This window comes from Oratosquilla oratoria, chromosome 36, assembly GCF_046742065.1.
Source record: "Oratosquilla oratoria isolate Oo_2021 chromosome 36, ASM4674206v1, whole genome shotgun sequence".
In the NCBI taxonomy this organism is placed as follows: Eukaryota; Metazoa; Arthropoda; class Malacostraca; order Stomatopoda; family Squillidae; genus Oratosquilla; species Oratosquilla oratoria.
Genome location: NC_134812.1, coordinates 36,597,880 through 36,611,821, shown reverse-complemented (window position 1 = coordinate 36,611,821; position 13,942 = coordinate 36,597,880). Strand labels below are relative to the sequence as shown.

At 46.8% G+C, this 13,942-nt stretch overlaps 2 protein-coding genes and 2 long non-coding RNA genes across 7 annotated transcripts in view; 2 read left to right on the top strand and 2 right to left on the bottom strand.

Moving 5' to 3' along the window:
• Nucleotides 1–13,942, top strand: part of LOC143019233 (uncharacterized) — a 907,500-nt gene that overhangs the window by 305,715 nt on the left and 587,843 nt on the right. The window lies entirely within an intron of this gene.
• Nucleotides 1–13,942, top strand: part of LOC143019234 (uncharacterized) — a 201,414-nt gene that overhangs the window by 130,419 nt on the left and 57,053 nt on the right. The window lies entirely within an intron of this gene.
• Nucleotides 8,538–9,596, bottom strand: LOC143019232 (uncharacterized). The gene is made up of 2 exons (XM_076174927.1): nt 9,130–9,596; nt 8,538–8,888 (listed from the first exon to the last, which is right to left on the bottom strand). The coding sequence occupies exons 1-2, from the start codon at nt 9,531–9,533 to the stop codon at nt 8,579–8,581; spliced, it is 714 nt and encodes a 237-aa protein (XP_076031042.1). The 5' UTR covers nt 9,534–9,596; the 3' UTR covers nt 8,538–8,578.
• Nucleotides 9,950–11,033, bottom strand: LOC143019231 (uncharacterized). The gene is made up of 2 exons (XM_076174925.1): nt 10,991–11,033; nt 9,950–10,854 (listed from the first exon to the last, which is right to left on the bottom strand). The coding sequence occupies exons 1-2, from the start codon at nt 10,994–10,996 to the stop codon at nt 10,468–10,470; spliced, it is 393 nt and encodes a 130-aa protein (XP_076031040.1). The 5' UTR covers nt 10,997–11,033; the 3' UTR covers nt 9,950–10,467.

Genomic DNA, 13,942 nt, shown 5'->3' with positions numbered 1-13,942 from the left:
GGAGCAGCCAATGCCAGAAGATGGAAGAGAAGGAGAACGAGTAAGAGAGATTGTAAGGCAGAGGAGAGGAGGGAGTGGGGAATGCAAGAAAGAAGTGAAGTTGGAGGAAGTTCTAGTTCGTCTTCGTCGTCTTAGTCGCCTTCTTCCTCCTCGCCTTCGTTTTCTTCTTCCCACGTGGTGGTGATGGTGGTTGGAGGGTGAAGGGGCAGGGGGGAGGAGATGGGGAGCTGGTCTTGTTGGATGAAGAAACTTTAACTTTTTGAGCCTGTTGGTATGATGGACAGGTTTTACTCTGGCTAATGGGATTCCATTTCGTTGAGTCGAATGGTCTTGTAGGAGATAAAAAAAAGAATCGTCGGTATCTTTGTATATTTGGAGGCGGACTTTATAGAGTTTATCCTGACTAATGATAGCTGATCCTGTTTAGGTGAGGAGCGACTCCTGGATCAAAAGGGTAACGATCTTGTGAACGTGGCTTGGCCTCTGAAGATTGGATACGACCCCGGGGTGGTCTAATATCCGAGCTCTGGCGTGGGATGTGGATGAAAAAGAAGAAAACACGCGTCATGGTAACAACGCGCTGTACAAAATTTCATTTAATTTCGTCTTACATATATATTTACTTGTTTATTTATTTACTTTTGAAGTACAGTATATGTTCGATTATTTAATTCTTCTTTATTTATTCTATCTTGCATCCATCGCAGTGGTCAGAACGTTTCTTTACAATCGTTAAGGGAACGTCTGTGTATTGGCTAATCTACTAGACCTATTCCCTCCTCTGGCTCCAATATCGCCTTTTATAGATTCTGTTCAGAATTAAACCAGACGATTTTATTCAGTTGAATGAGTATCTCCGCATTGGAAAGAACACTTTCCATGCCAAGAACGTGGCATTGTGACGAATAAAATCTTCTGACATCAGCCATAATAAAAGGAAAATGCCACCTGCTACTAGAAATACTGGAGGTGTTCAATCAAAGCCCCATTACCTCCGGTAGCCCATGAAAACTGGTCTTGTGAGTGGTGGGGGGTTTGGGGAGGAGGGATGGGGGATGGGTGTAGGGGGACGGGACGGGGGGGGGGTTAGGAATTCTAGCGCTATATCAGTTGTGACCAAATACGGTCGCGGATTGGTCAGTGTTTTTTTCTCACTTTAGTCTCTCCCCCCGTCCTGCACCACCGTAATGTGATTATGCCACCTTCTGCCCTTCTTTCTTTTATTCTTTGTCTTTTTCCCCTTCCCCTCGTCTTTCTTTCCTTCTGTATGATTCTTCGTTGTCTCACCTTACTTCTGTTTATATTTCGCTCCTTCCTTTCCCCTTCCTCTTCTCCTTCACCCTTTACCACCCCTTCGAGTACTCCTCCACCTTCCCTTTTCCCTTCCACCTTCCACCTTCCCCTTTCCCTTCCATCTTCTTCCCCTTGCCTTTCCCCATTTCTTCCCTTCCCTCATTCTCTTCATTCCATCCTTCCATCCTTCTTTCCATATTTCCTTCCATCCTTTCTTCTTTCCTTCATTCCTTCTTTTCTTCATTTTTTCACTCTTTCCTTCCTCCCGTCCTCTCCTCTCTTCCTCCCTTCCTCTCCTCACCCCCTCACTGTCGTCGTCCTTTCTTCCCTCCCCTCCTCCCTTCCTTTTATTCTTCCTATCGATGCCTCCATCTCCTGTTACCCTATCGCATCGTTATCAGTACATCTCTCCTACGTTATCTCCCGGTCCTCGTTTCATTTCCTCCCACGATTTTCTGCTCGTTCTTAACTATTCTTTTTCTCTCTCCAAATCTTTCTTCTGTTACCTCTCTCTTGATCTTTATCTTTTCTTCGGTGACGATGGCCCGAAAATGCAGCAAAACTAGTTTGTGTTTATCTTTGTAAACGAATTGAATCCGATCTTAACAACTTCAGAAAATGGCCAAAGTGGAACGAATGAAACTTGTGCTTCCTGGCGCCCCGGACAAGAGCCGTGCGGCCTCACCTCAGGATAAGAGAACAGGAGCGCACCCTGGGACACGAAACACAAGGGAGAGTCGGAATGGGGCTCACCTGGTAGAAGGAAGGGAGAGGTGGGAGTAGGGAGTTGGGAGTAGGGAGGGGGAGGTGGGAGTAGGGAGTTTTGGGCGGGAGTAGGGAGTTAGGGCGGGAGTAGGGAGTTTGGGGTGGGAGTAGGGAGTTGGGGGTGGGAGTAGGGAGTTGGGGTGAGAGTAGGGAGTGGAAGGTGGGAGTAGGGAGTTGGGAGGTGGGAGTAGGGATTGGGAGGTGGGAGTAGGGAGGTGGGAGTAGGGAGTTGGGAGGTGGGAATAGGAGTGGGAGGTGGTAGTAGGATCTTGCGGTGGGAGTAGGGAGTTGGGGATTGGAGTAGGGAGTGGGAGGTGGGAGCAGGGAGTTGGGGGGTGGGAGTAGGGAGTTGGAGTGGGAGTAGGGAGTTGGAGTGGGAGTAGGGAGTTGGGGTGGGAGTAGGAGTAGGGAGTGGGAGATGGGAGTAGGAACTTGGGGTGGGAGTAGGGAGTGGGAGGTGGGGGTGAAAGTAGGGAGTGGGATGTGGGAGTAGGGAGTTGGGGTGGGAGTAGGGAGTTGGGATGGGAGTAGGGAGTAGGAGGTGGGTGTAGGGAGTTGGGGGTGGGAGTAGGGAGTTGGAGTGAGAGTAGGGAGTGGGAGGTGGGAGTAGTTAGTGGGAGGTGGGAGTAGGGAGTTGGGAAGTGGGAGTAGGGATTGGGATGTGGAAGTAGGGAGTTGGGAGGTGGGAGTAGGGAGTTGGGGTGGGAGTAGGGAGTGGGAGGTGGGAGTAAGATCTTGGGGTGGGAGCAGGGAGTTGGGGATTGGAGTAGGGAGTGGGAAGTGGGAGTAGGGAGTTGGGAGTAGGGAGTTGGGAGGTGGGAGTTGGGAGGTGGGAGTAGGGAGTTGTGGTGGGAGTAGGGAGTAGAGAGTGGGAGGTGGGAGTAGTAACTTGGGATGGGAGTAGGGAGTGGGAGGTGGGGGTGAGAATAGGGAGTGGGAAGTGGGAGTAGGGAGTTGGGGTGGGAGTAGGGAGTTGGGGTGGGAGTAGGGAGTTGGGTGGGAGTAGGGAGTTGGGTGGGAGTAGGGAGTGGGAGGTGGGTGTAGGGAGTTGAGAGTAGGGAGTGGGAGTAGGGAGTTGGGGTGGAGTAGGGAGTTGGGGTGGGAGAAGGGAGAGGGAGGTGGGTGTAGGGAGTTGGGAGTAGGGATTGGGAGGTGGGAGTAGGGAGTTGGGGGTGGGAGTAGGGAGTTGGGGTGGGAGTAGGGAGTGGGAGGTGGGAGTAGGATCTTGGGGTGGGAGTAGGGAATTGGGTATTGGAGTAGGGAGTGGGAGATGGGAGTAGGGAGTTGGGGGTGGGAGTAGGGAGTTGGGGTGGGAGTAGGGAGTAGGAGTAGGGAGTGGGAGGTGGGAGTAGGAACTTGGGGTGGGAGTAGGGAGTGGGAAGTGGGGGTGAGAGTAGGGAGTGGGAAGTGGGAGTAGGGAGTTGGGGTGGGAGTAGGGAGTGGGAGGTGGTTGTAGGGAGTTGGGAGTAGGAAGTGGGAGGTGGGTGTAGGGAGTTGGGAGTAGGGAGTGGGAGAGGGAGTTGGGAGTAGGGAGAGGGAGGTAGGAGTAGGGAATGGGAGGTGGGAGTACGGAGTGAGAGGTGGGAGTTGGGAGTAGGGAGTGGGAGGTGGGAGTAGGGAATTGGGGTGGGAGTAGGGAGTGGGAGGTGGGTGTAGGGATTTGGGAGTAGGGAGTGGCGTGGGAGTAGGGACTGGGAGTTGGGAGTAGGGATTGGGAGTTGGGAGTAGGGAGAGGGAGTAGGGAGAGGGAGGTGGGAGTAGGGAATTGGGAGGTGGGAGCAGAGTGAGGTGGGGAGGGGAAGTGATGGGAGTAAGGGAGTTGGGGGTGAGAGTAGGAATTTGGGAGTTGGGAGAGAATGGAGAGATTGGTGAAGGGAGGGCTAATGAAAAAGAGAAAAAGAAGAATCCCAGCAAAAATGTTTGCCTTGAAACTTGTCAAGGAAAAAAATAGCTTCTCCCATGTCAGTAAACATTCCTATACAGTACAAAATCCTAGAATTACAGTCTAACAATACTTAGGAGGGCTATATTATTTCACTTTATGTACCAATGATATATATTCTTATTGTTATTCTTAACGAAATCGTCTGGTTTTAGCCTGCATATAATTTGTAAAGTACATCAGTGTCGGGAAAGGTTTTAAAAAGGTACACCTAGCCCTTTTAGCATGAGATCCCAATTTGAGATAAATGGAATAGCCTTCAGCACCAAGTCCTGCTTTAAAATGAATACAGTCGTCTTGTGTTGCCAGGAATGCAAAATAAAAGTCCACTCTTAATATGTATATATATGTAGTATGTATATGTGTATTATATATGTGTATATGTATATATGTCATACAATCCATGACCGTCGCGCAGAGGATTCGAACCACTGCCTATAGACCCAAGAGAGTCCACAGCACCCGACTTTGACCACACGATTGTATGATTGATGTCGCTGTCCACTAGCGAATTATTCACATATATATATGTATTATGTGTATATGTATATATGTATTATGTGTATATGTATATATATGTATATATATATAAATATACATATATGCATATATATGTATATGTGTGTGTGTGTCTTTTATATATATAATATATCTATATATATAATTATATATATATATCATATCTATATATATATATATATATATATATACATATATATAAAATGTGTGTGTGTATATATATATATATATATATATATATATATATATATGAATATATATATATATATATATATATATATATTTATGTATATATGTGTTTGTGTATTAAGACTTTCTATTTTCCTCAGTATTTTCTTCTCTGAAGCAGGGAGAGAAAATATCACATTTCCGAACGAGTCCATGTTTGGAAATAAAATATTTCTTTGTCGCGGCTCGTGCCGCTTAAATTCTTCTTATCGGCTTAAGAAACCTGCACAGCGAAGCTATAGCGATAATCCCATACCACACTCCTGGTCATATGGCCATTTCCCGAAGGTTGAGTGTGGTTTGAATTTTCCGCCAAAATCATCGGAAATTTAAAATTCCCGGCTCTGTGCAGGCATGCGCATTGTCGACCCCACCTCCCCCTCCCTATTCCCTCCCTTCTTACCCGGCTAGCTCGAGCCGGACGTCGCGTCACTTCAATGAGAAATGAAGGCTTCGCCTGTGGGAGGAGGGAGGGACCCTAAATCTGTGCAGGTTTCTTAAGCCGATAAGAAGAATTTAAGCGGCACGAGCCGCGACAAAGAAATATTATCGGCTGAAAGAAACCTGCACAGCGAAGCTATGCATGAGACGAGGACAGGTGGGAGGAGAGGTGAAGCCTGAATCAAACCGTTATTACGTGTGTCTTTCCTATGGGAGACTTATTCATTTTATCACTCAGTAGAGGGGAGACAGAAACGTCAAGTACCCACGCCGAAGAATGTGACATGCACAACATTGCACTGTTCACACAATGCGTAAATTATACGAAATTTGTATCCTGTTCGACGGTTCCTGGCCCCTCCCCACTCCTCGGTCGCCCTTTGCCCCCTCCACTTTTTTGAGATGAGAGGGGTGGAGCCGTTTCCATGGCGACACATGGGACAGGGGCGACTGAGTGGTAGAGACACCGTGTCCCCAAGGGAGTCGTCGATGTCCAGTCCCTAGGTCCCGCACCCGCTCCACAGAGTGGGTGCGGAGAAACTCCAGCGACCGGCGTAGGGCCCCCGACCGAAGCCAGGGACGCAACAACCTGTGGAGTGCTGAGGGTATCGGCCCGGGCAGGTCACGCGGGAGAAGCAGTATGCTCCTGTCGACCTCCCGTACCAGCCGTCGGCGCCCCAAGCGGCTCAGTGGAAGGGCCGGGGTCGCGAAGTTGAGGCCCCCCCCCCCGCCACCGAAGGAGGGAGGACGTGTGAGAGTAGCACGCTCTTTTGGCGCAGGGGAGCACCCGAAGGACGCTGACTGTGTCCCACTCAATCCCGAGCCAATAAAGTCTGTGTGGGAGCAAGGGCAGACCCGTCCCAGTCCACCCCGAACTCCACGTCCGCCAACACTCTCAGAGCCATTGAGATGTCGGCCGATGCACCCTCCCCGGTGGGCAAATGCATCCACTAGCCGTCTAGGAACATGAGTGTGGAGACGCTTGCTTCCGTCCAACGTACGCCTACCACTCTCACTAGTTTCGTGAAGATCCTCGGGGTAAGCGAGAAACCGAAAGGGAGTATGCGAGGCCAAGTTCGTTTCCGAGCGACCTCGTCCGTGGGCGTTAGTCAAGAGGCTTCGTCCTGGGTGAAGACGTTCCCTGAGCGTCTCCCACGAAGACGGGCCTGGACCCTCGGTATGTATCCAACTCACCCCAAGTCTTCCCGCGGGAAGTTCTCGAAACCCGTGGCGAGCGTCTTCATCCAATAGTGTGCTATGGCAATTTGTGACGTCTCGTCACCCACAAGCGGACTTCTATATGTTTAATACCTAGTGACATCATGTGATTGTACTGTGACGTCACCGGATTGATCATGGCGCCATAGGATCGTCTCGTGACGTCACAGGGACACAAATTGACGTCATAGGACTACATGGTGACGTCAATTTATCACAATGACGTCATCATAACCGTGACATCACTGAGTCACAGTGAGCGTTGAAATAAATTTTGACATGGTAAAATTCTGGACCATCATGACTGTAGATTAAATTAAGTTGAATAGGAAAAGTCATGTTCATTTCGACCTAAGTCACAGTGAGCGTCGAAATTAATTTTAACATGGTAAAATTCTCGACCATCATGACTGTAGATTAAATTAAGTTGAATAGGAAAAGTCATGTTCATGTTGACCTGAGTCACAGTGGGCGTTGAATTAGTTTAACATGGTAAAATTCTTGACCATCATGACTACAGATTAGCTTAAGTTGAATAGGAAAAGTCATGGTCATTTCGACCTAAGTCACAGTGAGCGTCGAAATTAATTTTAACATGGTAAAATTCTCGACCATCATGACTGTAGATTAAATTAAGTTGAATAGGAAAAGTCATGTTCATGTTGACCTGAGTCACAGTGGGCGTTGAATTAGTTTAACATGGTAAAATTCTTGACCATCATGACTACAGATTAGCTTAAGTTGAATAGGAAAAGTCATGGTCATTTCGACCTAAGTCACAGTGAGCGTCGAAATTAATTTTAACATGGTAAAATTCTCGACCATCATGACTGTAGATTAAATTAAGTTGAATAAGAAAAAGTCATGTTCATGTCGACCTGAGTCACAGTGGGCGTTGAATTAGTTTAACATGGTAAAATTCTTGACCATCATGACTACAGATTAGCTTAAGTTGAATAGGAAAAGTCATGGTCATTTCGACCTAAGTCACAGTGAGCGTCGAAATTAATTTTAACATGGTAAAATTCTCGACCATCATGACTGTAGATTAAATTAAGTTGAATAGGAAAAGTCATGTTCATGTCGACCTGAGTCACAGTGGGCGTTGAATTAGTTTAACATGGTAAAATTCTTGACCATCATGACTACAGATTAGCTTAAGTTGAATAGGAAAAGTCATGGTCATTTCGACCTAAGTCACAGTGAGCGTCGAAATTAATTTTAACATGGTAAAATTCTCGACCATCATGACTGTAGATTAAATTAAGTTGAATAGGAAAAGTCATGTTCATGTCGACCTGAGTCACAGTGGGCGTTGAATTAGTTTAACATGGTAAAATTCTTGACCATCATGACTACAGATTAGCTTAAGTTGAATAGGAAAAGTCATGGTCATTTCGACCTAAGTCACAGTGAGCGTCGAAATCAATTTTAACATGGTAAAATTCTCGACCATCATGACTGTAGATTAGCTCAAGTTGAATAGGAAAAGTCATGTCCATTTCCACCTGAGTCACGGTGAGCGTCGAAATTAATTTCAACATGGTAAAATTCTCGACCATCATGACTGTAGATTAGCTCAAGTTGAATAGGAAAAGTCATGGTCATTTCGACCTGAGTCACAGTGAGCGTTGAAATTAATTTCAACATGGTAAAGTTCTTGACCATCATGACTATAGATTAGCTTAAGTTGAATAGGAGAAGTCATGTCCATTTCGACCTGTTTTTTTTTTTTTTTTTACTTATATCGATATCAATATCAATATATATATATATTCATTTATTTATTTATTTTTTATAAAAATAATATTGTACAATTCACATAGTGCATAAATTCTATGTAGAATATTGTATCTTGCTCAGCGGTTCCTGGGCCTTCCCCTACCCCTCGGTCGCCCTTTGCCCCCCCTTCTTTTGCGAAGAGGGGTGGAGCCGTTCCCATGGCGACACATGGGACAGGGGTGATCGAGTGGTAGAGATACCGTGTCCTGAAGGAAGTTGCTGATGCCCAGCCCCCGAGGTCCTGCACCCGTTCCACAGAGTGGGTGCGGAGAAACGCCAGCGATGCCGCGAGGCCTCTGATGTTGTGGGCGTGGGGGGCATGGCCCGGGTCGGCCTTCCGGTGCCCTGTTGGTGGTGTCAGCTAGCCAAGACAGGAAGTCCAGAACTGTGCTAGCGGAGATGGTCACTATCGCGTGTCTCCGAAGGAAGTCCTGGAATCTCCGGTTGGGAGGGTTGTTGGATCTGGATGACGGTCGGGACCGTAGCGAAGACGCGGTCTGTCGCTTCCTGGTCGAACAGACCACGGGAAAGGGGAGCTGCTCTCACCACGCCCCGGCGAGCTATCTCCGGGGCCGACCGCGCTGCAGACTGACGAGCTGCCAGACGAGCCGCGGTGAAGGCCCTCGCTGCTGGGGGTAGGGCTGATGACGCCATGTTGGCTGTACCCTCTGCCACGGTAGAGAGTGCCGCCAGGGTGTCTCTGCATACAGAAAACACGCGAATCAAATTAGTAGGGCGAGAAGGATCCCGATCCCCGGAGGGTGTAATAAAGTCACATCGCTCAATTGTAGAACGTATAACATATGCGAAGCCGAGGTCGTTTCCGAACGACCTCGTCCTCGGGCGCTAGTCAAGAGGCTCCGTCCTGGGTGAAGACGCTACCCGAGCGTCTCTCGCCAGGACAGGTCTGGACCCTCTATAGATTGAAATATCCCACTCACCTCAATTCTTCCCGCGGGAAGTCCTCAAAGCTCGTGGCGAGCGTCGTCAGCCAGTTCCTCATCATCGCCATTGCCGTGACGGTCGAGATGGTAGAGGCAAGGTCTTGTCTGGTCGAGGCCTCCGTCGTCAGCAACTTAGCCTCCGGTTCACTAAGTTGCTGGGGGAGGGCGGGGTCCCTGCCCGAGTGCCACAAGCAATCGCGCAGGCCCTCCGGCGCGAAGGGTGGTGGCAGGACGACGGGGAATGATGAAGGGATATGCCGTCGAGGAGGAACCGTCTTGGGTTGGTCTTGGGCCCGCTCGAGAGCAGGGATGTCTAAGGCTTTCTCCCCTTTCTCCTGCGGGAACCAGGCGTTTGGGGAGAGTGCTACCGCCGGTGAGTCCCCCGACCTGTCGACAAACATATGCCCATCAGGGTTTAAACGAGGGTTCTCCAGGAGAGCACCTAATGCGTCCAGAGTGTTAGAGGTGGAAATCCTGGAGGGCGTGGAGGCCGGGGCGGAGAGGGGTCGAATCTTATATAGAACCTTAGCCCCCTCCGCGTCGTTGGCCCACTTTAGGATAACGTCATCTCTCCTCCTCCAGCCCTCCAGTAGCGAGTAGTCGGGAGACCAGGCCACTAGCTTGTGATCTTCTCCAAACGAGTACTCCCAGGACCGGGGAAGGTCACACCATGAGAAGGGGTGAACTCAAGAGTCCGTCATGGTAGGAGGATAAGGTAAAGAAGAACTGTAGTGGTCCTCCACCCCGTCCAACCCGACGGACGTCTGATTGGGGGGTTCCTCCTGAGAGGGGCCTTCTAGTCCTATACCTGTCGCCGGCACGGAGGGGCGGAGGGAAGGACCAGGAGGGAGAGTGGGAGGGGGGGCTAGAGCCGTAGGTTCAATAGGAGGTTGCTCTGGAGAGGGGTGCGTTATGATTTGCGCGGTCTGAAAGGCCGGATAATGTGATAGGGCCGATTCAAGGACGGGGCCTATCAGGGACGGAAGGAGGGCAGCCACTTGGGCAGCCAGAGTTCCCTCTCCCCTCGTTTCGTCCCCCGGCTCCCTGCCCTTGTGGGATTTACGGCGAGGAAAAGGAGAGCGAGGAAGGGAGGGTGAGTTGGGGGGAGAGGCTGTGGAGGGTGGGGACAAGCTGAGCGTCCTGGACCTCGGTGAGGCAGACCTCTTTTTCGAGCGAGATTTCCTGCCGGGTTCACGTGAGTGAACTAGGGAGGAAGACGAGTTCGTGGGGGTGCTTGACAAAGCAAGCCGTAAGGGTTTTAAGGACCCTTGATGGTCGGATGTATGGGGCTGCCGAGAGGCCTGAGGACGCTCGGGGACACCATACTCCGTAACATCAGACTCGTCCCCTTGTACTCCGAGAGGCCCAGGTTGTCCACCAACGGAAGTCTCGGAGACATAGGGAGACGGATGGCGAGGGCGAACGAGGCCCAATTCCACGCCTAACGCCGGATCCGCCCACACCAGGGGGGGGGGGGTCGTCAGCGGATTTCAATTTCCGAGCTCTGCGCCATGCCTCCCGAAGAAGTTCGAGGGCGGCTAGCTTGGAACGGGTTTTGGGAGGAGCAGCACGAATCTCCTCAACCCGCGCTTTGCACACAACGCAGGCTAGGGGGTTAAAGCCAGCTTGTGAGAAACAAGGGGCATGGCGGGAGCAGAGGTCGTGGTGGCCGTCTGACGAGATCCTGGCTGTGCAGCCGGATTCCACACACAAGCGTTTGGTCTGAAAATAGAATAATGATAATCATAGAAGGGGTGTCCCAAAGGTGTCTGGACACAACACCGAAGGGGAAAAACTGCAGGAGAACAGGTAGGGCTCCCTACGAGAACACACGAGCACGAGCAGGAACCAGACTTACCGGCATGAAAAGAAGGTGGGTTGTGGAGTGACCGACTCGTCTGGTTCCGCGATGCTAAGTGACGCGACGTCCGGCTCGAGCTAGCCGGGTAAGAAGGGAGGGAATAGGGAGGGGGAGGTGGGGTCGACAATGCGCATGCCTGCACAGAGCCGGGAATTTTAAATTTCCGATGATTTTGGCGGAAAATTCAAACCACACTCAACCTTCGGGAAATGGCCATATGACCAGGAGTGTGGTATGGGATTATCGCTATAGCTTCGCTGTGCAGGTTTCTTTCAGCCGATAAAACAACACTTAACGACGTTTCGCCTATACCTTAGGCATCTTCTGGTAAATTTATTGAAGAATTTTTTTTACAAGAATATAAATACAGAAAAATACAGAAAACGAGACATAAAGGAGAGGTCAATTGGTAACACGCGTCATGTTCTGTTGGTGACGCGGGATGCTCCGAAGAGTTCTAAAGTACCGCACATATTTTGTTGTATATTTATTAAAGGCATATGGTCTCTAATAAAAACAGCCTCTAAACATTTTAGTTTCTTTCTGTTATATATGTATGTATAAAATGTATAGAATAAATCAGACAGTCGTCCGAGGATTCGAACCTGGGCCCATGTGATCACGTCGCCGTCGCTCTACACTTAGCTATCGGATGTCAAATCCGGACACGGCTGTCGGAATTATTTGATTGACTACACCGTCACTGGTGATTCTATTCAGAAATATAATATATATATATATATATATATATATATATATATATATATATATATATATATATACGTATATATACATATATATATGAATATATATGTATATATGTATATGTATGTATATATATATAAATATATTTATATATAAAATGTATATATATATATATGTATAATATATATATATACATATATATATATATATATATATATATATATATAATATATGATATATATATATATATATATATATATATATATATTTAGTATATATATATAAATATATATATAATATATATGTATATATATATATGTATGTAAGTATATCTGTATATATACTGTATATATATATACAGTATATGTATATATATATATATATATATATATATATATATATATATATATATATATATATATATATATATATATATATATATATATTTAATCTTTCCGTGAAGGCAAGATTCGCTGGTTCACACTACGGGTCACGCATGGCCTTCAGCATTGAGACTCCAATATTGATTTCTTCAACATTGAGACTCCAATATTTGTTACATTTAGGTCAACATCTGAAAAGTTTTTTGGGGATGGCAACAGCAGTATGAAAATGATCACAGTTGAAACTTATCCGTCTCGTCGTAGGAAGGAGAGAAGGAATGAAAGAAGGAAGAAAAGAAGGAAGGAAAGGAGCAAATAAGAAAAGAAGAAAAGGTAGAAATAGAAAAGGGAGCAGACGAAGAGAAAGGCAAAAAAGTAAATGTCAAAGCTGGAGGAAGTGAAGGTAATGCAAGAAGAATGGAGGAAGAATGGCAGGAGAATGGAAGAAACAAAGAAGGAACAGATGGAGAAATACAATGAAGAAGAAAAGACAGGGAGAAGGAAAAAAAACGGATAAGAAAGGAGAGGGTGGTATTTTGTTTGCAATGATCAGCTCATCTTCGGCTAAGAATGATATCGCGCGAAAGATGTTGTCATAGAGGTGGTAAAAAGAGATTTTAGGAAAATCGTAGAAATTAGGAAATTGATCAACATTTTTCTTTCTTCTTTGGGGGAAAATTAGTCTCCAGTCGTAAGATATACCGCGTGATTTGACCCTGAGATACGGATTATATTAAACTTATGTAGTTTATATCGCGTGCAGGGTAGGAGGAAAGAAGTCAAGGAGAGAGGAATTTTGGAAGGAATAAAGGAAGAAATAATAGGAGGAAGAACGGGAAAAGAAAAAGAAAGTGAGAAGGAAAATATGATGGAAAGGAAGAGAAAAGGGAAAAAAGATGAAAGGAAAAGACGAAGGAAAAAGAGGAGGAAAGGAAAGGGAGAAGGAAAATATGATGGAAAGGAAGAGAAAAAGGAAAAAAGATGAAAGGAAAAGACGAAGGAAAAAGAAGAGGAAAGGAAAGGGAGAAGGAAAATATGATGAAAAGGAAGAAGGAAAATATGATGAAAAGGAAGAAGGAAAAAATGAAAGGAAAAGGTAAAGGAAAAAGAGGAGGAAAGGAAAGGAAGAAGGAAATGATCATGAAAAAAGAGATAAAAAAAGAAAGGTGTAAAGAAAATTCGAAGGAAAAGAGGAGGAAAAGGAAAAGAAAAAAATGAAACGGAAAAGGAAAAGAAGAAAGTTAGTGTGTGTATGTGTGGGCGGACGGAAGACTGTTATGGGACTAGATCAGCTCCAAGCCCAGAGACCACTTAGAGTGAGATTTGGCAGTCTTGTTCCTTGCCAGACTTTGATGGATAGAATGCACAGACCTTTTGGATGGCTGCCCAGTCGACTGCTGAGAAAGCAGCAACCGGTTGTTGGGGCCTTGTGGGCGTTTGGGGCCCTCCCTCCCTCCCGCCGTGCCGTTCGGGGCCGCGGGGATTCGGGCCTGGCAGCCCGGAGGGGGTGAGGGGTGGTGGTCCCGAACTTGTAAAGGACAAGATGACGTGGATATTGGTTCCCAGGAAGCCGGTGGTGATTCCCGTGCGTCTGGATTTTCTTGTTTATTGCGCAAGATTTTTTTTTTTTTTTTTTTTTTAACAAGTTCAATAATTTATTTTTGTTGTGATTATTGTTCTTGTTAATATTGTTATGGTTATTGGTATTGTTATTGGTATTTATTATCATTCTATAATTTTATAATTATTCTTTATTTTTCATCATTGTCGTCATCATCATCATCATCATCATCATCATCATCATCATCATCATCATCATCATCATCATCATCATCATCATCATCATCATCATCATCATCAC

Coding starts and splice junctions, on each gene's coding strand:
- LOC143019232 (XM_076174927.1), bottom strand. CDS start 9,533: ATGTTTGTCGACAGGTCGGGGGACTCACCGGCGGTAGCACTCTCCCCA. Junction 8,889..9,129: donor TTCCCGCGGGAAGAATTGAG/GTGAGTGGGATA, acceptor TTCTGTATGCAG/AGACACCCTGGCGGCACTCT.